This window comes from Centrocercus urophasianus, unplaced genomic scaffold (assembly GCF_019232065.1).
Source record: "Centrocercus urophasianus isolate 14NV4802_14NV808 unplaced genomic scaffold, USGS_Curo_1.0 seq_16, whole genome shotgun sequence".
NCBI classification, from domain to species: Eukaryota; Metazoa; Chordata; class Aves; order Galliformes; family Phasianidae; genus Centrocercus; species Centrocercus urophasianus.
The window spans coordinates 37,961,217-37,986,345 of record NW_024884711.1 but is presented as its reverse complement, the minus strand read 5'-3'; the positions used below and the strand labels follow the sequence as shown (position 1 = coordinate 37,986,345).

General features: G+C 40.9%; 1 protein-coding gene across 6 annotated transcripts in view; it reads right to left on the bottom strand.

The window, feature by feature from the left end:
• Window positions 1–25,129, bottom strand: part of DIP2C (disco interacting protein 2 homolog C) — a 290,929-nt gene that overhangs the window by 135,849 nt on the left and 129,951 nt on the right. For 5 of the 6 annotated variants that reach the window (XM_042817356.1, XM_042817357.1, XM_042817358.1 and 2 more), the window contains exon 2: window positions 3,036–3,107. In XM_042817356.1, the coding sequence (XP_042673290.1) occupies window positions 3,036–3,107 (72 nt within the window). Of the gene's footprint in view, window positions 1–3,035; window positions 3,108–7,885; window positions 7,963–25,129 lie in introns of those variants that run through there. The other variant, XM_042817360.1, reaches the window with a different exon arrangement.

The window sequence follows — 25,129 nt, the reverse complement described above, 5'->3', positions numbered from 1 at the left end:
TTAGTTTTTTTACATTTGTTACAGCAACGAATGGAGCTGCTGCCCCCATGCAGTACAGCACACACGCACACACACGCACAGACACTACAGGACACTCACGGAGCCAATGAGGTCAACGTTCCACTCTGCCAACATTGGTGTTAGAAATGTTAGCAAAGGTGCAGCAAGAGGACTTGGATGCCCAAACAGAGGGGAACTGCCTTTGGATTTCCTTAATTTCCTTGAGTGCAGTCACAGAACACAGATCACAGCCCTTCCCTGAGATCTTCAATCCCTGCAGAAGAGCCATACCAATTTCCACACTGTTTGATAATCTCTCTTCATCTTCTCCTCCTTTTTAACGACAAAAGCTAAGACCAAAGCTTATATATTTCTTGCAGTTCCCCATCAAAACACATTACAACAAAGACATAACTAATTTGAGTGTTCAGATACCAACAGAGGCTTATGAAACGCAGCATCTGTTTTGTTATCTTATTTCTTCTCATAAAGGATTCATCTTCCCCTTCCTACTGAACAGGGACCTCAGGTGAGTAAGATCTTAGGAGGAAAATATCAAATTACAGTTTCAGGTTTTGTCCAAAAGGTACCACAACAAAACAAACAAAAACTACAAAGACAGCAAAGATCAAGAACAAATAATATTAGTTTCTGGAGGAAAATACTTCAATGCAGTAGAAGCAATATCTTCCTTTATAACACAGTAATTCATTTAGCCATGAGCTAAACGATTGAGCTCGATGTACGTACAAGAAAATAGTGGACAATATTTCAATAGCCTTCTCCTGTCCTTCCTCCCATAATCTTTCTTCACTCATCCCCACAAACCCAGTGCAAGTTTTCCTGGGAAACGGTACAGAGGAAAACATTCACCCTGCTTCTTCCCATCTTTACAATAGAGCTAGATCTGCTACACTGTCAGTCATTACTTCTTCAAATTATTGAATGGATCCCACTATAGGACTGATACAGATTTCTATGCTGTCCTTCTGCTGGAAAACTTTAATATCACAACAGAGACTTTGAAAGATAAAACTCAGTAAGTTCTCCACCTTCTCTCTTTCATCATGGCATGAAGATTCCTCAGCAGTTTGAGACAAGGCTACAGTTTGACCAAATGACTATGAGCTCTCTGGAGGAAGAGCTGTATTTTCTTCTGTGAAGAAAAAAATTCACAACTAGCTATAGAAGAGAATACTGGTACCAACCATAATCCTGTGTTGAGGACTACTGTTAAGTAAGTCTCACCATAACTCAGTACATCTAAGTACAGAACATGAGAACATACTGAAGACTACTCTATGCCTGATAGTTTGGTCAACAAATATCCACAAATTTAATGACTGAACTTCTGGGATTGTAGCTCTGCTGATTCGATTTGCTTCTTTCTCCTACAGCTCCCAACAGTTAGCAGATGATGCAGTCATCCTCAAGTCAGGAATTATCTCTTCAGAAAGAAGAGGTGTTTGTAACATTGATGTCTTTTGTGGAGTTTCCACTAGTGAAGCATACCAAACGAAATCCAAAGGCCCCAAAATACCATTCTGCTATAGAGCTAGCTAATATACTCTGAAAGTAATGCCTCCTGCTTTATGATGTTGCCCCACAATCTCAGAGGCGGATTTTGGTGATACGGCGGCAGAAGTTGAACCTTCCTGTCAATATTCCATTACATTTTGATGCCGTGTGACAGATGGCAGCAGAGGGGCAGTCTGACAAAAGACAATCTTCCTTCATGCAGAAAAAGTAATACACGTAGACAGTCACTGATGCTTGCTGACTCTTTATGGAGACCAAACAGTGGATGTGAGCACTGTGAAGCAGTGGGTGGTACATTTCAGCAGTGATGACAGCAACATGAAAGACATGCCACATTCCAGACAACCATGCAGATTTTTACAAGCGCAGCATGCAGGCTCTTGTTCATTGCTGGCAAAAATACATAGCTAACAGTGGTGAATATGTTGAAAAATAGTGCTTTGTAATTGAGAATTTTCTCTATCAAATAGTGTTGTTGTGCTCTTTCTATCTGCTGTAGTTTCCATGGAAAAAAATAGGAGGCTTTCCTTCCAGAGACCTGTTTATACACTGCAGAAGCCAGAATACGTCAGTACCTCTACATAAGCTGTTTAAATAGAAAACCATCAACGCCGTAAAGAAAGAATATGGTAAAAGAAAAAGTGAACTAGATCCCAGATCTGCAGCAAAAATACGGCTCAGAGGAATGCCAAGTGCAAGAGGAGCCTCTATACAGCAAGTGAGACTGCACAGAAGAGTGTGGCATGCTCCCATGAGGCTGACGTAAAATGGAGGCCTACAGTGATATGTAAAACCGCATAGACAACTTCAAGATTCATTGTCTTTATAAAGCATGAACTCTTAAGAGTTTTTTCTTGTTTCTGGTAAAAACATATAGGGAATAAGTTAAATGAAGCAATATGTAATTTGACATTTGATTTCATTTGAAATTTTTTGTACACTTTTAGGGCAGGTACATGCAACTCCTAAATATAGAGACCGACTGTTTATAAAGGATCACTTGATCATGCACTGAAGGACAAGCTGAAGTCTAAGGGATGTTGCTGGTCTCTATGTTGACTTCAAAAGTAAGATCACAGCAGGAAACCCAGAAGTGGAGAAAGGAACAAAGCTATAAAGTTTTCTTCCACTCAAGTATACCTCTATTTAGAAAGCTTTACTTAGCAGAAGTCTTAGTGAGTTAGGACATCATATTTTCTTCTGTATTTTTGCATTACTTAACAATAAACAATGTCTCTAACAAACCTAGGCTGATTTTATTTTCCAGATGTGACTGCCAAACTCACACCAATGTATGCAAAAAAGTGCACAAGTACCAAAGTAGACACATATATACATGTAAAAATATATATGAAATGGATGAAACAAGCTTTTTCTGAACGAATAACAGTAGCTTTGTTTAAACCACATTATTTTTTTCAAAGATGTAGATTTTTATTGTGGCAACTATCAGTATGCTTGACATCTTCATATATTGCAAACACAGATACACGTACCGGGAGGTTGTGGCAGGTAGGCCCCAATTAATTTTGATCTCTTCTTTTCATATCCTTTCTGTGTGATGTCACCTGCCAAGAAAAGGAAAGGAAAATCAATAAGATGTGGATAAAGACAAAGTCTAGCTGCTTAATGGCAGCGCCATGAGCTTAGCCACCACTGCACTGTTTGTCTGTCTTGACAATTATAATGAACAAATGAAAGCACAGTATGATCATTCTACCCAGAAAAATAAAACTCATTTACGCCAGAACCCTTCTGACAAGTAAATACTCAGCCTTGATTTTTTTCAGCACTGGAGTCCAGCAGCAGAGTTTTGAAAGCATTCTGATATGCTGTCACACAAGCTTTGAAAAAGCTACAATGACCTTCATTAGGTTAACAAACAATGGATTATTTGGAGTGCGTGGGCCCATGGTGGCTGGCGAAACACATTGCTGATTAGCATTTTCTATCATTAATGGGATTTTCCTAATCAAGCATATAAAGCACAAAAGATTTGAAACTGCTGCTATATTATTTCTGCAATATAAATGTTTTAGCTGATTTCTAAGCAGCAATGAGATCAACAGAAACAAAACAAAACAAATCTACCACAGATATACTAGAAAATAGTAGCTTCAAGATTCTTTGTCTGACTTTCCAATAGAATCTCTAATTGATCTTGGAGACAACCGAGTTTCTTACTATTACTGTGACCCTTCATTATGTTTACAGTTTCTTTAGGTAACTTATAACATTAAGTTTAAAAAATGCTTTTCTGCACACATGTTCTAAAAGAAAGTAATGGATAATTAGATAAGCAGGATGAAACAGATGTTTTTAGTCTTATTAGAGTTCAGGAAGGCCACATCACTGGAATACAGTCCTGGCTTTGGTGCTCAAGAGTAACTAAAACATCCAGGTTCTTCTTTCCAAATGTGCGAGTGCACATGCACACACATATACATAAATACTAAATGCAGTACAAGCTATTCTGAATGCTAAAACGAGACAAGCTTTAAAATCACAAGATTTTTAAAATAACAACATATTCTCTGCCCGTTCAGCAAGTGTGTCCATTTCTGTGAAACTTGTCATACAGGGGAAGACCAACGCTGGACTTCTACATTTGAAAAAGCATGAATGCTTAGGAGGGGACAAAGCACAAAAAGAAGCAGAACTTTGGCAGTAACATCCAGCCAAACACAGCGGTGTGTATCTGCTCTGGCTCTTCTGTCCTAGTGTTCAACCTTCAGCTGAGGAGACCATCTGCTAAGAGAACTGCATGCCCATTGCAATCCCAGCCACTCTGGTACACGGATGCTAAGTTAGTAACAAATGTACAGGGAGAGCTTTTGAGGGTGGGCCTGAAGTTGATAATTACATCAGGACACCTTCTAACGGCAACAGATTTCCTCAAGGGAAGCTCCCTCCTGGGGGACGGCTGCAATAAGCAAAAAGGAGGTAAGATTCTGCAGGCCTCATTGCCAGTGTCCCGAGCCAACCTTTCGACCCTCGATAAAAAAAAACAGTGCTTAAAATAACACCTACCCTGTGCTACTGTATCTCAAACTGCTCTACAAAAGAAGTCAGCTAAAATATCTGTATTTTTAAATGAGGAAAGTGAGAAGGAAGCACTTGAAATGATAACTGTCCCGTATTTACCCAAGGAAGTGGTAGACTTGGCAAGAGGACCTATGTTTTTAAAGCTCAAACACTGACTCTTTAAGCACGTTTATTCCTCTTTTGAACACTTCTGTCATGTGTTCTTACCAGTCAGCTTCTCACAAACCAGACAGTAACTATAGATACCACTTCATTAAAATGTTTCTATTAACAAATGTATTTATTTCCATCTGAAAAATATAAAATATGAGCAGTTTTTTCATTTAAGCTCTGTTAAACAAATTGCCATTCATTCTCCTTGCTCATTAAGACTGAATGCTTATGCGTTCCAGACATGCCTTAATTTGAATAAAAACATGATATTATTGTTTCATGATTGCAGCACAGTGATACCCTATGGATAACCATCACTCCAGTTTGGATGTATAGAGTGGCAATGCCATTTTAAACATGAAACTATGAGCTGCAGGTGCTCAGGTACCCATGGTAGTACATGTACACACAAATCAATACCGTGCTATAGTCACGTGCATCATTGCCCTGGCAACCAAATTTAAAAAAACAAATCAGTAAAATACAAAATCACCAAAATTTTCATTGTAGGGTCAGAATCGTATTTGTGAGACAAGTCCCTGTGCCTGGAAGCTGGAAGCAGAGCAGTTGCCCACAGCCCTCTGCTCTCCTGCTGGAATCCTTGGATCTCACCTCCCTGTTGGCCCTGGCTCTGCTCTCAGGTTCCCCTCCCGGCTCTCCTCAGCTCCATCCCACAACCTGTCTCCTGCCTGCTCTGCTCTGCCTCTCTCCCGTCCTTCACTTCAGCACTCCCAAGACCCTCAGCCTCCCACCTGCACCAGTGCTCTCCAGGCTGCTCTCCTCCTCATCCTCCTGACAAGGTCCAACTCCTCACTGCTGACTGGGCAGTGCGTTTTCACCCTGATTTTTTTTCCAATCCATATTTACAATTGACTGTTGAGGACTAGCGAACATCAAGCATGCACCAACCAATCCTCCTTTCACTGACCAAGTTCGTTTGTTATTTCACATCTTCCAGACTTCCTTCAGGCACAATGGGAAGAGTGCCAGTTCTGAAACGAGAGGGACAGTACAAATGGAAGAGGATCCAGCCCTCCTAGGATGAAGATTGCCTGGTCAAACTGAACACAGGACCAAGGCTTGGTAACTCCATAATCTTATATCTACCTCCTTATTTTTGATTTGTGCCACAGCTTCTGTGACTTTCAGCCACAGCTACATGCTGTGTTCATTCAGTTGCGCTCCCCACAGTGATCACTGATCGACGATACCAGAGAATCACAGAATCATTGAGGTCAGAAAGACCACTAAGATCATCCAGTTGAACCATCAACCCATCCCCACCATACCTTTCACCATGTTCCTCAGTGCCACATCCACACTTTCCTTAAACACCCCCAGGGACAGCGACCACTTGCTGGGCAGCCTGTGCCCAGCAAAGAAGAAACTTTTAATACCCAACCTAACCCTCCCCCAGAACAACTTAAAGCCATTCCCTCCTGTCTGATTTCTAGTCCAGCTTTAAAATTGCATATTTTCTTTCATTCCATAGTGTCAGATTTCATGTTTTTAGACATGGAAGTACTTCCACAATAAAAGTATCTCTGTATTACCACCCTTCTTTGAAGTTGTCACGCTTTAAAAGCAGACAGTGGTTAGAAACACAGACACCATGGACAAATAAGATACTATAATACTTCCAAGAAAGAGGACTGTCTGAAATAATATAGAATACATTATGAAAGTTTCCTTTTCAACTGAAATGTTTATTAGTTGATCTATTGTCACTTCCTGAACACAAACATATCCAATCTTGATGGATTGTTACCATAACATATGTGTAAATTTTTTCAAGAGAAAGTTAATTGCCTTAAATAAAATAATAGTAACAAATTTCTCCAAATCTTGCTTTTTTCCAGGAAAGTGCCAGTGCCTATTAGTGTTCTCATTTTGTTCTCAGTCGTTACGGAAACAGCACAGGTGAAAAGCAAATGATAAAAGCAGGAACCACAGTTATGTTGTTCAGTGCAGTGAGCGCTCAATTTAATGCTCGGTGATCTCAAAGCCTGATGGATGCTGCAGGTCCTCACTACACACGCATGTTTTGAAATGAAATTTCAGGCCGGGGCTTTAAATTACTTTTGGGCACTTGTGAAAAATCTGTCACAGGAAATAATGCAATCAATAATTGCTCTCAAATCCACAGACTGAAACAGGTTGTCGGTGAGTGCCTTCCCTTTGCCCATGATTTTCTGCCCTCTAAAGATTCAATTTTCTGTAAGACTTGTTTATTGCTGATGACTCAAGTTCAGTGTCAGCATCTTGGCAAGAGGGATTTGAATGAAACAAAGCTCCTCATAAAGAGAACTGTGACTCATTTTCTTCTCCCACTCATGATGCACACAGTCTCCCTGTCTGCTCTTCCAAAAATACGCCAAGAGACAAAGGACTTCATTTTGGATGGTGCAAATACAGAGATATAAAACTGCACGACTCTATTTCATGCAACATGTACAGGAACACAGAAACATCCACGTCAGAAGCTGTTTGCTTTTCCAATGTCTTTTTAAAAAGATGTTCAACCTCATTCTTGACTTAAAAATCTAATTAGAAAAATGGTGAGGAAACAAATGGCGGACCATGGCACTGGTCAGAAAAACTAATGGCCTTTGAACACTTTCACTGCAAGCAGTAACATAAATTACACTACTGCTCCAACGCCTCCAAGGGAAATGCGTTGCAACTTAAAGGTTCGCCCACACTGAACCGCATTCTCTTTTCCCTCGAGGATACATTTTGTCCCTGCACGTTGCAAGCACAGCAGAAAATGGCTGAATTTCAGTGACAGAAAAGGAAGCTTCTCCTGTGTACTTCATAGCTTATAATAGTTTCTAAAGCAGCTTCTAGTTCAGGAATGGATATTTAAATATACAACACTACTAACAGATAAAATAAACCACTTTAGCACCACTAAAACAACACAGATACAAGGCCTTTTCAATTTTAAAGGCATTCCTGTTCAAAATAAATACTTTCTTCTCATTCTCTGCATACACAAATGAAGTATCTGCCATGGAATCTACTCATGTCGGAGTTGGAATTTGAATTCAGCGTTAGTGACGAAGCAAGCCAGCAGCACCTCGTTTTACACAGCATTCTAGTATCTCCACCCCGAATCCCAAGCATCCCTCCCCACCTTCCCACTTACGTTCTGGTCCCAAAGCCTCCAGCACAGCAGTGCCCCAGGCCTGGCAGGCCCCAGAGCTGTGCGCCCAGCCTGCTGAGCTGCCCGGGAACCGCGGCGTTGTGCCGCACGACTTTTATGGCCTGCATGATTGTAACGTAAACAGAGGCCGGTTTCACGGGGAAGGTTTCCATTCTCAGTGTCAGAGTTTATTTCATTATTTAAAGCTTTAACGAACACTTTACATAATGACAGCAATCCTTGCCATTTTTGGAATTTTATGGCTGTTGGGACCCTTCATAATGTTGTTTTCCTTCCTTTATTGCTTTATAAGGCTTATAGGGCACCCTTGAAGTGTATATCCTTTTTGCAGCTGCTGGAAGCTCATCTTTCATCTCCCCACTCGCTTTCCTGTTGCCTATGAGGCATTTGCTTGTTCTAGTTATTCTCCCCGTCTCTAACACAAACCTTGCAGAGTCAGATCTTGCTGAAGATAAAAATAAAATACAATTCTGAAAAATATGCCTAAGGAAACACTTCTGACAAATGTTATTTAATAGACAGGCTTCATATTTCAAGTAAGAAATGCTCCCTAAAGAAGGACAATTACTGCCATAATTCCACTTATCATTATTTAGAATGTGGAGTTCAGAGGGAAGCAGCCAGTTCCACAGTGCTGGGTACTGCACCAGCTTCTGCCCTGATGTTTTCTCAGCCCTGAAAATGTCTTGGAAAAAATAGAATCCTTGAGGAGGAACATATAATAGGTATGTGAAACAAAGCAAAAAATACATGATCTGAACCAGACTGCAAGCATAGTTCCTCCTCTGTTCAGAATAATGCAGTCACGCTTTCCAAAAGGGAAAACTTGCAATAGCTAAGTACATTTATCTTGCTAAATCCATAGGAAGCAGCCCATGCTCCTGATCTTGTATTTTTAACTGTTATTTTTCATTTGATCAATACTGATCTCAAGCAAAATTCCAAATGGGTTTAACTTTGGAAGAGAATGCAGTTCTTCTAAAAAGCAACAGATTTCCAAACACGCCAGCCACAAATCTGCTTCCAGCATTTTGATCCAATGGCTGCAGAGCTCTTCACAAATTTCAGTTCAGAATAGAAGCTTGGAACTCCTGTTTTCATATGTTAGATAAAAGAAATACGAACATTTTTTATCTGGTATATTGCAACTTCCTCCTTGTTTATTTGGGTTCATCATATAACTCTTGTATTTGAGATTAGTTATGCTAGTCAATAATACAAGTGTTTCAGCAGTGATCAAAATAATTTTATTTTGTCCGCTGCAGGTTAAAGACATTATGCGGATGTAAAAAAAATAAATAAAAATAGGTATTTACAGTAGTTGTATTATCGTATTAGAATGCCAAGATCTCTTCCCACAGCTTCTGTAAACACAGAACCTCTTCTGGGCAAAATAAACCCTTCATGCAAATACACATTTCCACACACTTTGACAGCTGGATGCAAAGGCAGGAACGCAAATTTCTTAATGGCCACTGTGAAACTGGAATAGGAATACTGCCTTTCACAGCATCAGAAGACCATGGCGATTGTGGAAGAACACTGAGGAGCTGTAAGCAGCTGTGATCGGGAACTTGAATTACCACAACGACTGTGCTGAGTGACCCTTACCTCTCTAAAAACACATCACCAGGGAGATCACCTAACTCAGTATCTGGTGTACCATTTTTGCAGACCATGTTTTGTTAAATAGCACTATGAGATTTTGAAGAGTTAAAAGAAGTTAGCATTTATGAAGCATAACAACTGCTTTCCATGGCAATATTCATATTTTTCTGTTGAAATCTCCAAATGCTCAAGTTTAATAATGCAAACCACGTTATGTGATGTCCTAGAAAACCTACATAAATATACAAGTTCCAATGAGCAACTCTCCTGACCACCTGATCCACTCCCATTTCACCTCAATTCCAACCACAAGCCTTGTTGCATTGCCAGTCAGCAGTAACCCAAGGTTTTTTTCAAGTAACAGTGGAATAACTTGGATTTCTTTCAAAAAAAAAAAAAAAAAAAAAAAAAAAAAATCGAACAAAACCCAACCCCGAAGTACAGAAATATACTAATTTTAAAAGCATACAGAAGGGAAAGTCCTCCTCAGACACACCACCCAGCAGCATGCTATGCAAGAACAGCAGCAATGAAAGCAAAGAGAACACTCTGAGAACAACATTAAGCACTTGCTCACATCCCTTCTTTTGGTCTGAGCAGATTTTTAACTTTTCAGGGCAAAACAAAACTGCCTTAGAGATGTCAGAGTTCCCTTCTCAGAATGCCCTCTGAGACATGGTTATCTCTGGGTTTACTGAAAGGGTGAGATGTTGGTTCAAATCGTCTCTGGAGGAGAAAGGAAGTTGAGTTTTACATACTCCAAAATTAAGAGTGTCCAGTGAAGGCATTTTGTCCAGCAGTATTTTTGACACCAACGCCATCTGCCCCAAATACTGGCTATCTCAACAATGCAAACACCTCACTTCTGCACTGTGCTTAGCATCTTCTACACTGTTCAACTGGTTTCCAGCTTACTTAGGTTATCTTTAAACTGTATTTCAATCCCTATTATAAGAGTTATTTCCTTTTTTCTTTGATCTTTTAGTAAAACTAACCCATTATTTGTTCTTTTAAAGTACCCAACCATTTTCAGACATTCTTCATTTTGTTCCAGTGCATCCTTCACTCTATTAAGCTGAGTCTAATCTTTTTCATATATTAATTAAAATGCACTCATGGTTTTGTAAATCAGACAGGTCTGCAAGAATTAACTGACTGTTAATTACCACTGATCTGAAAGAAAACATCTTTTGCTCCTCTAGTTTATAGGAACACCAAGGCACATCTACACATCAGCCAATGATCATTTGAAACAGCAAATCTCAACTATGAATTTACTGTGAATTTGTTCAACTACTACACTGAGGTAATCAGGTAGCAGAAGAAAATACATATATATTTTTGTAATCACGAGTTCTTCATGACTTGCCAAAAGTTTCAAAATAGCTTTATATGGCGTTAATAACCATTATTTTCCAAACCATTTCTGAACAGTTACAGGCATCCATAAACATACACCTCCTGGAACTACTTCTTTTCTTACTACTCTGAGAGAAATAAATATTCACTACAATTAATTTGCAATTCAAAGATATAAGAGTTCAGATTTTTACCCACATTCAAAACTGAGGCCTCAAAACTGAGGGTGATATACATAAAATAAATTCAGTAGAATGGATTTAATCTCCATGAATAAGTATTAGAAAATACCTGTTCTTATAATGTAAATCAAATATTTCCCTCTGATCTAAAGAAATAAAAAAAATGAATCCTTATTTCACAACTTGCAAATGCAATTTAGGCCGTTACTTTAGCACACATTTTGTTGACAGTTTATTTGATACAGCAGCCAGATATGATAAAATAAAGAGCTATTCAGAGGCACCTGCAATACATGTTAATAGGGTACGTAGATCACTTCACATGTTCTTTGTAAAAAATTACATTTGAAAACTGCTGCTTATATAATTTCTTCCTGAACTGAATACACGTAATGAATTTTTTCACTTCCAAATAACATAACTTATATTCCTGCCATTACCCCACTTTGCTCCAGAAGGATCACAAACAGCAAAATGAATTAAGCACACGTCATTTGCACACTCACCTCTATTCCAAGTGTGTTACTTAAAGAACAGAAGAACACTAAAGCAGCTCAAAGCTCTCCTGTTGTGTGGGTATGTAGTGTTCACGTAGTACTGAAAATATGCATCCTTTGACCACGGACTTTCTTACCAAGAAGCTGACTCAGATTCTAATCTCTCAAGCTGAGAAACAACTCACAAGGAAAAACAGTCGCACACCTTCAATTACCTCAAGGCACAATCAATGCGCCCGTCCTCTGCAGCTTTCACAATATTTGACAATTCCATTTTTGCCTGCTGTAGCACCTCCAAAGGCTCCTAAAGGTCTGCAGCACTATTACAGACATGATGTGACAGCTCATACTGATGTTAGCACACAGCAGCTGTTCTCATAGGAGGCATTACCCTCTAGTGACTGTGAAATATGGCACTTGGAAATCTGCAAGTTTCTGCTAGGTTTGATGCACACACTTCTGTACAGTATAGAAATCAGATCACCATACTCTCTCTCATTTGTCTTTTTAGAGATTTATGATGTTTCACCTATTTCCAACTTGTTATCACTCTTGATCAAGATACAGAAATTAGGAATGTGAATAGATGTTTAGATCAATACATCAAAACATGTACATGAGCTGGCAGCTTGCTAATTATTATCACAAATGTTTCTTAATTCACTGGTCTGCAATTATTACCATTGCAGCCTACCGAACTGTATGAATCAGCAGGCTGATCAGCAAACATGCCAGCCTGCTGATCAAAGGAGCACCAATAACGTCCTTCACAGAAGCGATCAGCCCATTTATTTTTATAGGTGCAGTACTTTAGAAGTGCCAACAAAGATCATCTATCCTGTAGACGAACAACAAGAGCCATCATTCCACATTGTTGTTAAATCCCAGCTGACGAGTGCACTAGCAGAGCATGGGAGGGCAGTCATTCTTACAAAACCAAAAATGCCAGAACTGAGGTAGGATTTACAGCCTCTTGTAAATATGCCCAAGACTCCAACCTTTTGGCATAGCTCAGCTGCAGGCCAAAGGCAGCCCTGCACTGAGGGCCATGTGCTGCTCGAGCTCTGGGCAGCTGCACTCAGGACTGATGATTCTACAACTGCACTGCAAAGGTCTTTCATCATCCACTGCTGCTCAGTGCTCAAAAGGCTGATCCTGTATTTTAATTTACCCTCATTAATCATCTGCTATCTCAGGTATTGCTCATTCTAGCATCATCACTGATCAGCTGCTGTCCATCTAAAGTCTTCCATGGCTGAGGCCATAGCTGTTCCCATACAGCACACAGGCTGGAGCATTTCACTGTCTGGCCCTCTTAGGAATGCCTCACAGTTTTTATCTGATGTCAGCACTACTGGATATTTTACTTGCAAGACAGTGAATTTGTGGTTTCTTATCACGACAGTACCACAGAGCTTGTCTCTCTGTCTGAACTTCTCAGCTTTCACTAAAATCTTCATTTTTATAATTCAAACATGGATAGCACAAAAACCATCAGATGCTTTTATTCAGTAGCTAAAAGGTGATTCCCATTCTATTTACATAATTCAAATAGTAAGAGGCATTGGAGCACCTTGACACGTCAGATTGAAAGATGCAGCATCTTTGTGTATCCCAGAACAGAAATAATGGCTTTTACCCCTCTGCAATGATGCTGTGCTTTGGACAGCTGAAGAGGCAGTCATTAATTTTTATGACTGTTTGCAGAACTGGAAAAGAATGTAAGAAGCACAGGAACTGTCACAGTGGATCCTGTCCAACGCTCTTTCACTTCTTTCAGCACTCAGAGTGGTTGTTACTTAGAGGGGAGAAGAAGGTAAAGAGTTTCAAGTGGGAAATGTAAATAATATGCCCTCCTTCTCCTCATAGTGTCATTTGATCAGAAGTTGCTGCAGCCTCATCTCAAGCCCAGAGCCACTACAAAAACATTTCAGCAGTAGCTGCTACATCTCAGACTACCTTTTGCTGCCCAAATTAAACTGGAATCCCCTTTTGAATCTCACCGAAATCCTCATTGAAAGTCTTGGCCTCAACAACTTGCCACAAAGAATCAATGCCACAATGTAATTACGCTCTGCATGGATTTGCCAACTTTTAAGTTAATTAAATACTCCCCTACCCTCTGCCATGAAGAATTCATGACATGACTTCTCTACAGCATTTGTTATTTGATGCACTTTTGTCAATTTGGCTTTTCACAAGGTAATTAATGCCAGACTTTCAACAAGCTCAAGGTTCTTTCCATGCCATTTGCCATTCTCGGGTCATTCTCCAGAGGTGAAGGCATTATTATGTCCATACCCAGAGCGATGGCCCCAGACCTGTACCGTGCCTCTCACTGCACTCAGGTGCCGACACACATCAGCTCTGTTTTCACCCACCTGGTTCCATCCAAGAAACCCTACCAACAAATTATCAGTCCATTAATCAGTGGATTGATATTATCAGTCCATTATCAGTGAGTGCATTTTCTCAACATTTTAAAAGCTCCAAAAAGCAAAAATTAGTAACATCTAACTGAGAAAAGCTGATACATCTAATTTTATCGTAAGGGTAAGACTCCAGTGACTGAAGCCAGAGCTTTAAAAGAAAAAAATAAATTAAACTATTCATTCTGATCCATATGTTCCATATAGAACATGTTTTTCATGTTTTTGAGGCCTTCATACACCAGGAAAAAAAAAAAAAAGTTTCTCCTTCACAAATTTACAGTATCTGTATTATTTAATTCTCTATCATTATTATCAGCTTGTGATTTTAATAGCATCCACCATGTCATCCTCAGGATCAATTTTTGGTTGGTTGCTTGGTTTTCTCTTCTTTATACTATCCTCTGTTTTCCTCGCCTGCCTATTTCTGACTTTGAAGAGCTCTGATGTAAAGCCATTATTTCTTTAGGATGGCATAACTTTGGATCTTTTCATTCTCTCTGTACTGAAGCAGAGAGGCTTGCACACCCTTCTCAATCTAAGCTATCTTTTCTGAAAAGTAAAAGCAGAAGAAATAACAAGAAGACTGAAGAGTTTGTAAAGACAAAGGCATAGTTTGGCTTCCTCAAGGTTAGAAAGATGACTTTAGCTAATAAAATAAAGAATGTTTTTCCCTTGTTTCATGCTAGGGTTCTGTTCCAAATCTATCACCAGCAGTGACAGCACTGCACCATGCGCCAATTAACCCTTTCCCTCCAATTTCTCTCCAAAAAGTATTCATGCTGTGCTGAATGTGTGAGGATTTCTAAACATTTCAGTATTCTGTGATTTAAAATCTGGTTTCATTCTTTTCATCTTGCTCTGAAATGCAATACCTGAACCCCTGCATATAATACAGAACCAAACTCGGAGAGCCATGCAGGAGCAACACAGACCAACAGCATGTCTTATCCCCCAGTGGCCACCACTTTACTGCTTATTTAAGAAGCTGGATGATACAATCCCAGAAAAAAAAATCATTTAAAAGCAAAAAGCAACATGGCCAAGCACCCACAGGCAAAATATTTGCTGTTTTATTTAGACATGGTTACTCCTATACAAGAATGCTGCAGCCAGTGTCCAGATTGTTTGTATACTCAAGGCATGTCCAAGTGAGTCTGGCTGATGTAGTGAAAAATTCAGCCAAATTCAGGGGTATATTTTCCCTGCTGTAACTGTCATCACTACCAACAATACTGCTCTCAGCAACAGCACATTTTATTGTCAGTAGTGCAAGAGGACAAAGTGCTATTTTACTGTCGATCCAAGTCTGTGATGGTTCTTCCAATCACAATGGCACGACTCTGCACGTACCTTTACCACCAGTGGGCCACTGCTGGTGATAATGTACAAAGAGAAGGAGCATGAACAGCAAGGATACAAGTCTGAATGTGAAAAACAAAACATATCAACTACTATATCTATAACTATATATGTTCCATACAACTAACTATATCAATGTTTTCATTAGGCTCCCACCTGCTAGAACAACCTCTATAAAGCTAACAGCTTCTAAGGGCAAACACTGGAATGTCTTTTCGTTGAATTATTCTAATTCACAACACTGAGTCTCCAACCAAGGACCAAGGACCTACAGCGTCCAGGATTCATTTTTAAAGTATCTATGAAGTCACAGAGGAGAAATCCCCTTTTTCTTTCCCCCCCATGATGAAAGAATGACCTTTGCTGGGCACTCTAGGCTAGATGCACACTGTGCCCGTGTCCTCCCAGGTACGCCAAGGCCACGGTTTGGCTCTGCTTGTGCATGGAGGGAATGTGAGATGGAATGTTCAGCCAATCTGCTAACTGTTGTAAATCACAGAGAGGTCTTCAGGCAAGCAGGCTGATCACTTCCAGGACTACCTCATGGACACAGAGTTCTCAGAGAACATGGTAAAACCTGTGCTGCAGCCTCCAGCAAAGCTGGGGACTGCATGTGGGAGCTGGATAATAGGGGAAAGGAATATAATAAGGGAAATAATCAATGCATGCATTACTGTGTATAAATACTAAATAATAACAAGTGGAAATTAAGAAAATAATATTGGAAAGTCCCTGTTACAGCTATCAAGCATCAAGCAGGGCTGATATACGGAACTATACTAAGCTTAAAAACAGACTGAAATGGCTCTATGTTCTAGGGCAAAGTGGAAAGGCATCCATAGCTGTAACCCTGCAGTCCAAATGGCACTGAAACACAGAATCACAGAAACACCAACGTTGGAAAAGACCTACAAGATCATCCAGTTCAACTATCCACCTATCACCAATAGTTCTCACTAAACCATATTCCTCAACACAAAATCCAATTGATCGTTGAACACCTCCAGGGTTGGTGACTCCACCACCTCCCTGCGCAGCCCATTCCAGTACCTGTCCACTCTTTCAGACACGTAGTATTTCCTAACATCCAGCCTAAATCTCCCCTGGTGCAGTTTGAAGCCATTCCCTCCAGTCCTATCATCAGTTACTCAAGAGAAGAGGCTGACCCCCAGCTCACTACAACTCTCTTCAGGTAGTTATAGAGAGCAATGAGGTCTTCCCTGAGCCTCCCCTTCTCCAGACTGAACAGTCCCAGCTCCTTCAGCAGCTCCTCATAAGGCCTGTGCTCCAGACCCCTCGCCAGCTTTGTCCTTCTTTGAACCCGCTCCAGGGCCTCAGTGTCTTTCTCACAGTGGGGGTCACAACCCAGGGCACAGACTGCAGGTCTGTGAACCTTAGCAAACCCCGCATTTGGTCATGAAAATTCAAAAGGTTGCAAAGCTTTAGTAACCACGGCACATTTGACAACACAAAATGTTTTCACTTATACTAACCTAACATAGTACAACATTTGCTCTTCTTTCAGTATGCTCCCTTGCTTTTAACAAACAACAGTCCCAATACTGACCCAAAAAAGCCTCAGGAAGCCCAGCCTCCTGTGTACTGCTTTGCAGTTACTTGCACCCATTATTTGCTCCCACAAAAATAAATGCTGATGTGCTTGAAAAATGTGACATTATTTTCTGACGTTAATGAGTTCTCCCATGTAAATCTCTGTACAATTTATGTGCTATTCTTCCTAGAAACTCTGAACTCTCTCTTCATTGTAGGTGCAGTTCCACAACAAATACTGAGATTTACACTCAGATTTTATAACACAACATAAGGGAACTTCTCTGGTTTATGCTCCTGACTTCACAGACACCAGAAATCTTCTATCCAGGCCACGCTCAGCCCTCAAGATGGATGCATAAAAGACATACTGAAATAACTGAAGGGACCTCCAGGTAGTGGAAGGACATTTCCGCACACTTCAGGAACCACATAAAAAATACTTGGTCACAGGTGCAGACGGCTCTGTCATGTTACCCATCGTGATTTTATCTCACAGGAAGAAAAACATGGAAGATGATTTACCCCTGAACTCCTACCTCTTTGGCACCCAAGCATAGGCAAGCTGATGGCAAATCACTGCTTTATATAAATGTTCCTTCAGCTCCTCCAGAGAAAAACAGGGCAATTCCAAAAAAACATGAACTAAAAACGTATTAAAATCATTCTTTAAACCTAGGAGAACTATACTACACTCATTTCAGAAAATTTTACAGAAGGACAACTTTTCAGAAGAAATGGTGTTAGAGATCTTGCCTTCTTAATACAACTAATACAGAAAGTATTTCACCTTTTTCTATTTGCATGCATTTTCAATACACAGGTCCTGCTAAGCAGCATAGGGATGAATCTGACTGAAATTGTTTCACAAAGCAGATGTTGCAAAAGCCATGGAAAGTACAGACTCAACACATCCATCTACCTCTTACAGGATTTGCTTGACAACCAGTAGCTCGTGCCGCCTTCAGCCTGAGCCTGAAGTGCAGGACCACTGTCATTGCTCTTTTCTATGAAAGACTGCAGCAACATCCCATTTAAATATTTCAATTTCAAATGGTAAATAATTATCAACAGCATCAGAGCATCACATGCTCTTTTTACACTTGTTTTAGTATATGAGGAAATAAAGTGTAACTTGCCAAAAACTGTATGGGCAATCCTACAGAAGATGAGAATCGAATGCAGACCTCCAGCTGTTACTCAGTCCTACTAAACTAACTTGAAAGGAAAAAGTAGAAGATCCCCAGGAAATGAATCCTTTTTTTTTCTTTTCTGATGATTAAATGGATTCTATATTGCATCTTACTTGCCTTCACCCGTCACCAGGCTTGCTCTATATTAGCAAAAAAGAAAGTCTAGAAAATTTGACTGGACTTAAAATTTCTACCTTTTTGCAGCGCAGAAGCTGACAACTGCTTGGGCCTCACTTTCTTTCTTTCTGACCTACATGTATCTCTTATCAGTGCCCAACACCTTCCATGGTCCCGGCAAAGTTGGCTGCAGGTCATTATTAGCTCACCCATCCCCTTCCTGGGGAAAAGCTACAGGCTGAGTAGTGACACCATGAACAGCAGAGATTCATGTCTTTTCTGAAGAAAGGACGCATTTGTCCCAAGAGGCTGCATTCAAACCTCTCCTCCACAGAGAACAGCATTAAATACTGAGCTTGCTGTGTAAACATCACAATCTAGAGAAAGAGCATTAGAACAACATGAAAAATGATCAGTACTCACTCCTTTTATGCCATAACCTACTGTCATTTGGGAAGAGAAAATTGCATGGACTGTTGGGATTAAGCCTGTGAAATGTAATTAAAAATAACCAGAAACATAAAGTAAAAAGATCTTAGGAATCATTAGAAAGAAATAGGGAACTTCACACATCCAACATCACACAAATCAGAGGTATGCTCCATCCATCAGTGTACTTAGTCACCTTGCCTCAGGAAATAGAATCATAGAATCACTACGGTTGGAGAAAACCACACAGATTCCAGCCACCAACCCATCACCACCATGCCCACTAACCGTAACAGCAGCGAGGCACAGCAGACCTGCCGAAACCTTTCTGTAAACTGAAGGTCTAAGATGACAAGTTCCATAAAATTTGATAAACGGAAGGCTCCAAGAGATGAGACAGATTTCTATAAAATGAATAGCAAATAGATGGTAATACAATGGTTTTCCATCTAACAAAAGAGGAAAAATGCATACCCCAGGGAAACTATTGAGCAGCAGATTTACAGGAAATAATTATAAAATCAAGTGCTTTCCTACATAGCACATAAATCCTGCGTGGAACTGCTTGCTCCAGCACGCTGTAAAGGACAAAAGTAAGATGAATTACAAAAAGGGATAGCCATATTTATAGAAGAAGGAGGTCCAGACATATGTTGGACCAGAAAAATTACTTACGTTTCCTACTGTGAGAAACTAGCAGGCTATCTGAGGGGAAGATTCTCGTTATACCTGTCTCATGCTATGGTATTTCCCTTATCATCTATAACTGATAGATGATGGATCTGAGGCAGGCTACTGTTTAGCTGAATGGTTTGAGTGATACAAGATAGCTGTTGTGGTGCAGTTCTCCCATTTCCTGGCTCCTCTTCTGTTGTAAATCTCTCTTCAGCTAGTGCTGTTTGCACCAGCTAATCCTCTACTTAACACGGATAAGGATCAGCAGCCATTGACCCAGGGAGCCTCACCAAGAAGCCTGCACCCCCAGCAAGCACCAGCTGAAAAACTCTGCTCTGTGCACCCCTGGTACTGTATGGGTGCATGAGAGGCTGTCACCTGCAGCCTCCTCCATAACCTCTCCTGATCTGGGTCTGGTGGGTCAACAGTGAAAAGAAAGGAGCCATGTGGCTGCATAAACACCAATGCCAAGTAGCCAGCATGCAGGTTAGGATGAAGCAGGAACAAACAGTCTGCATTCTCGAGGGCTTCACCATCAGGGAATCATTTCTTCCCTTCCCAAGGAGATAATATAATTCAAACTTTTCGCCCTCCAAGTGGATTGTTTGAGGGACAGGAATTATCAATTAAGCACAGCTACTTCTGCCACTGTGGACAGAACTGTTTCATTGGGTGACAAGACAAATCATATACTGGGCATAGGAATTCCTGCTGCATTTATGACCTGTGTGCACACATGTGAAGCCCTATCGTGGACATTTTGGCAAATGTAGGAGAATAGAAAGTACATATTAATCATCTGTTGTACTTGCAATCCAAACTAGCAGGTATGCTCATTCAATATGAACATATTCCTGAAGCCGCAGGATAGCAACCTAAAAGACAAGCAATTCAAAGCTTCCCTGGTTGACACTGCAGGTAATGAGATTTTTTTTCCCTGACATCCTGTGTTTCATCTCGCTCGTATCTAAATAATTTAGTGCATTTTTTAAAAACGTATATAAGAATTCTGAACAGTAAGCTGCGTATGCCCTACATATTTTGAGTTTCCAATTTAAAAATAGATATTCCAGACAAAAATATTTCCTATTCAATTGTCAACAGAAGGAAGTTTATTTAATTCATGAAACAAAGACTTTTGAAGGTGAGACACACATAACGGTAATCATGAAATCTTTTGAACTGCACTATTAATGCTGAGAAATTAGATTTCAATTAAGAAACATTTCCCATCTGACTCTATCAGTTGCTAAAGGAAATGATGGCTTGAGCCAAATCAGTGCAGCGGCTATGACAGGTAAACCCACAAAGGATGCAGAACGCGCAGCTCATATATAATTGGATTGATTGCAGGTATTTGCATACCTATAAAACACATTTTGAGGTGAAAACTTTCTCAGCATAGAACTGAGACAGCTGTGATCTTCATGCATGGCCAATGTGTGGGGACAGTCACAGTTTCATGTCATGAGTGATTTGAACTCTTCTACAAGGTGTGCAGAGCGCACAGACAGGACAATAATGAAAGCTTCATCATCTTCAGTTTTTCACTGTGCTACCTATTACAGGGCTAGCAAAATTCTACAACTCGAGAGGCACTTCTTCCATCCTATTTAGAAAGAAAGAAAAGAAGGGAAAAGATCAGCTGCGTCAATTATAAAGCATTTCAAGGCTTTCCTAAAACACACTGCTGGAAAACCGTCAAAGTGCTTAAATCTCAACAGGCTTCTCAAAGGCCCTTTGAAGTCTGTGGAGGAAGTCTGCAGAGCCTCCAGTTCTGCACCCCTGCCTGTGGGACGGGGGGGCTCCCAGGGAGGAGAAACACCACAAGGATTGGGCAGAAGACTGGGAGGGAAAGGGGAAGAAAGAAGTGGTTAAATGCAGTGGGTGTCTGGTCTGGGATTCCACCTTTCCGTTTCTGCTAAGGGAAAGCTGTTTCTGAGTTTCTCCCATATGGTTCAGGTAGTGTCCATCAGACAAAGCGTGCCACAAGAGCAACTCCTGGCTGTTTCCAAAACCAAGAAAGAGCTGGGAAAGTCTTTCTCTGCTGTGCATTTTCTGCTTTAATCAAAAAAAATCTAGCAACCTGCTGAGCATGTGTTGGTTTTGGAGCAGCCGACATGGAGTAAGGTGCAATTTCCTTGAGTATACGTATGGATCCCTGCAATGTGAACAGAAGAGAATGTTCATATGGTGCTGTATAAAACTCTGCCAAGGAAAGGAGATCCTCCCCTTGTTGTTTTGTACAACACACTGACATGGCTTTTTAATTTGCTGGCGTAAAAAACGGGTTCATTTCCACATGCAAACAATGCTATTCCTGTGAATTAAGCATGAGTCAAGAGTCCTTGTGTCTGGCTGCCTGCATCAATGCCCGCATTGATATTACATGACTTTTTAGGGGCAGAATTATTGAAAAAAAGGAAATAGTTGCATGCAATCTGATGGCGTTGTAAAGTATAATCTGGACTGAAATAATGAGAAAACAAAGATGCCTTCTAGAGCCACTTTGCACTGGAAATGCCAGAACTAAAGCAGGTAGCACTGAAGCAAAGGTGCTTTCACTGGTGTTACAGCACCTTAAGACACCTTTGTCCCCTTCCCGCATATAGAGTAGGTGGGTTGGATAGAGATGAAAACTGTCTGCACTGGAGAACTTGCAAGTTATGAATGTAACAAAATCCGTAGTATTTGGAATATTTGCAGAGCATGTGATTTGTTTAATACTGTTTGCCGTCCTCTTTCACAGTTTACTTAAAAATTAAACTAAAATGGCCATCCAAAATAAAATGAAAACTAAAACTTCTGCCAAGTTCAAGAGAGTGAGGTCTTGAAAAACAAAGACAGGGAGGTAAAAGCGCATGTCTGGGTTCTCTTGTTGAGAAAAGGACTGATTTTCCAACCTGCACTGGATTTAAGATTTAGAAAAATATATATGGCAGATAGCAACAGCAAAGAACTTTATAGTCAGGAGCACTGAAGGTTTTGAGCAGGCAAAAGAAATCTATAAACCATTACCAAACTATTTGTCTAGCATGTCTGAAATGGAGAGCATGCATTTATCAGTCACTGAAGCATGAGCCACAGAATGCACTTAAGAAACCAAATGGTTCACGTTCCTGAAAATGACAGAATGACAGAAGCGCAGGGGTTGGAAGGACCCCCAGAGAGCAGTAAGTCCCACCCCCTGTGAAGCAAGTACCAAGTTGAAGATCTACCCAGAAAGAAAAAGTGAAACCGTGCACAGCAATGCTTTTCCTATGTGCATCTCTGGATCAAAAAAATTCTGTTGTTACGGAATTTGCTTGACCGTCCGGTGCAAGATATGACAATATTAGTTGATAGTTTCAGAGTTCTGTTAGAAAAGTGATTTTGCCTATGCAATTTTTGTCTTTTAATTGCCAGGCAATAAAAATATCCTCCTGTATGATATAGAAAAAGAGTGCAATAATATTTCAGATAGTTACTATACCTTCTTGTAAACGGTTCACAGTAATAAAATTTCTCTATGGGAATACATGCTGCAATTTTACTCCATGAAAACCCACACACCTGTCAGCACCTCCTGCAGACAGAGATGAACACGGAACAAAATTGAAGCCAGGAATTTTTGTGGGAAACAAACCTCTACACAGTGAAAGCAGAAAGCATATTTTTTATGCTCTAGGGGAACCTGCTTGAGAAGGGGGTTGGGCCTGGGGATCTCCAGAGGTTCCTTGCAGCCTGAGCCATGCTGTGATTCTGTGATTTGCACAGTGTATCAAAGTCCTTTTTATCCTACATTTCCACAAATATCTCGAGCACTAAAATTGCTTAAACGAATGTTCCAAGCCTGCTGTGCCCCCTTCAAGCACTCTGCAAAGCAGGCTGGTGCCTGCAGGCCAGCAGCCCCTCTGCAGCACAGGCTGTGCCAGAAAATCTGGGCTGGGAATTCACGGCCGTGTCATGGAAATTTCCCACAGCAGCTTTCACCATGGGTAACAATAGAGACCTATGAGAAATGAAAGCTTATTTTAACTGGGTGCCGTGCCAGCTCACGGCACAATGGATCCTTTCTGCAGAGGCGAGGTGCGGTTTGCTGCCCTCCATGAGGAGGAAGGATGGCCTTTTCTACATGAAATTTGGCAGAGCGCAGGTAACCTGGGGATCAGGGATGCCAAAGCATGTGGGCCACCTCAAAACACAGGCCAGAAAAATGGAGCTTCCGTTTGGAAACAAGGCTGCTTCCATCACTGCAAACTGACCGCTCCCCACCAACAAGTGTGGATTTTTCCTTCCATCGTGAGGCAGAGCTGCAGTGTGCCTGTTGTTAGCACAGCCTTTCCCGAAGAGAAGCCCAGTCAGCCTGTCCAGTCTCTGGCTCAGTGCCTTTGCTGGGGGCCTTGGGAAGACCCAAAGGATCACCACAACCCCACAGCAAGCGTCTGGTGACACTCGTGGGACTCGTCCAGTACCCGCCTCTCTGCTGCAGCACGAGGATGCTGCGCATTGAAATCAAAGCACACGTAGCAGTGTGGGGGAGGCACGTGCTGGCAAGAGGGGAACGACAGAGAACAACTGTAATGCTCTGCATTACAGCTCAGAGCCCTGGCAAGGAGAGGAAAAAATGTGAACATCCTCACCTTTGAAACCTCCTCAGGAAAAATCCCAAACTGTCAGAAATGTGTAATGGAAGATGAGATGAAAGAGAATGAAGTGGGCATTTAAGTCCTTCAAGAGCTGCAAATTTGGGAGGGTTTAAATTTGTGTTCACTCCATTCTAAAGTAAAACACTGCATGAGAACACAGAGCAAAGGAGACGATTCACTTCCCATCATCCCCTGCCTGGCTGCTCAGGAGCTACCATGACATGCCAGCACGTGCTGCTCTGCAACCCTGACACAGGGACCTGCAGCTGAGCTTCCAACCAACGCACAGATGAAAGCTCTTTTCAGCACAGCTCTTGTCCATGCTGCAAACGAAGAGGAAACAACTTGCAGTAAAAGAATTTAGTGAGCATACAAATAAAGGCGTTTGTCAAAGCCGTGTCTCAGTGGCAGCAGTGCCATTGGAATGGTGACCTTGACATCCATTACGCACTGCATCTGCAGCTGAGCACGCAAGACTTCCACATAGGTCAACTGTCAAAGGCAAAATGTACAGTGCCTCCATTCTTCAGTTATTGTTTTGTTTTACAGTATTTAAATATAGTGCGCTGCATGTCTGTGCCACCCGTTCTCAAAGAATCTGTTCTCCATTAGCAAGAGAAAGTGCATGACAGAGACCTGCTGTCTTTAGTCCTCTTTTCAACCTGGTTTTCTTCAGCTTTGTGATTTTAAAACTTTATTTATGTAAGACTGATTGAACAAAACATTTTTGAAGTCACAGCTGCAGATTCCATTTTGGCACTGATTTTAAATCCCAGTGTTTTGATTTCTTCACCGGGCATTTTAACGAATTCTTTATAACTGTATTTATAATTCTTTATAATTGTCTAGCTGCTCCTTATTCATTCTGTGCATGGTGCTTTAACCATTGTAATGACCTCCACGTAATCTATATGCAAACAGGCAGCGATAAGCACAGCACCTGTAACACAGGTGCCAAACCAAGCAACTTTGGCCTTGAGCCAAACTCCACTTGGTCTCCGAAATGCACTGCAACCTTCAGTTAGGTTCAGTATTCTTCCACCAATTTATACTTGCGGAGGTTTTTCTCTTAATTCACACCTTCAGTTTTGGAGGAGAGTTGATCAAATTCAACAGCGGTTGAAAAGACACGGAATTAACATCTCTCCAAGCACTAAAAGGCAAACAAATGCGCATACTTTGTGTATGTCTGATTT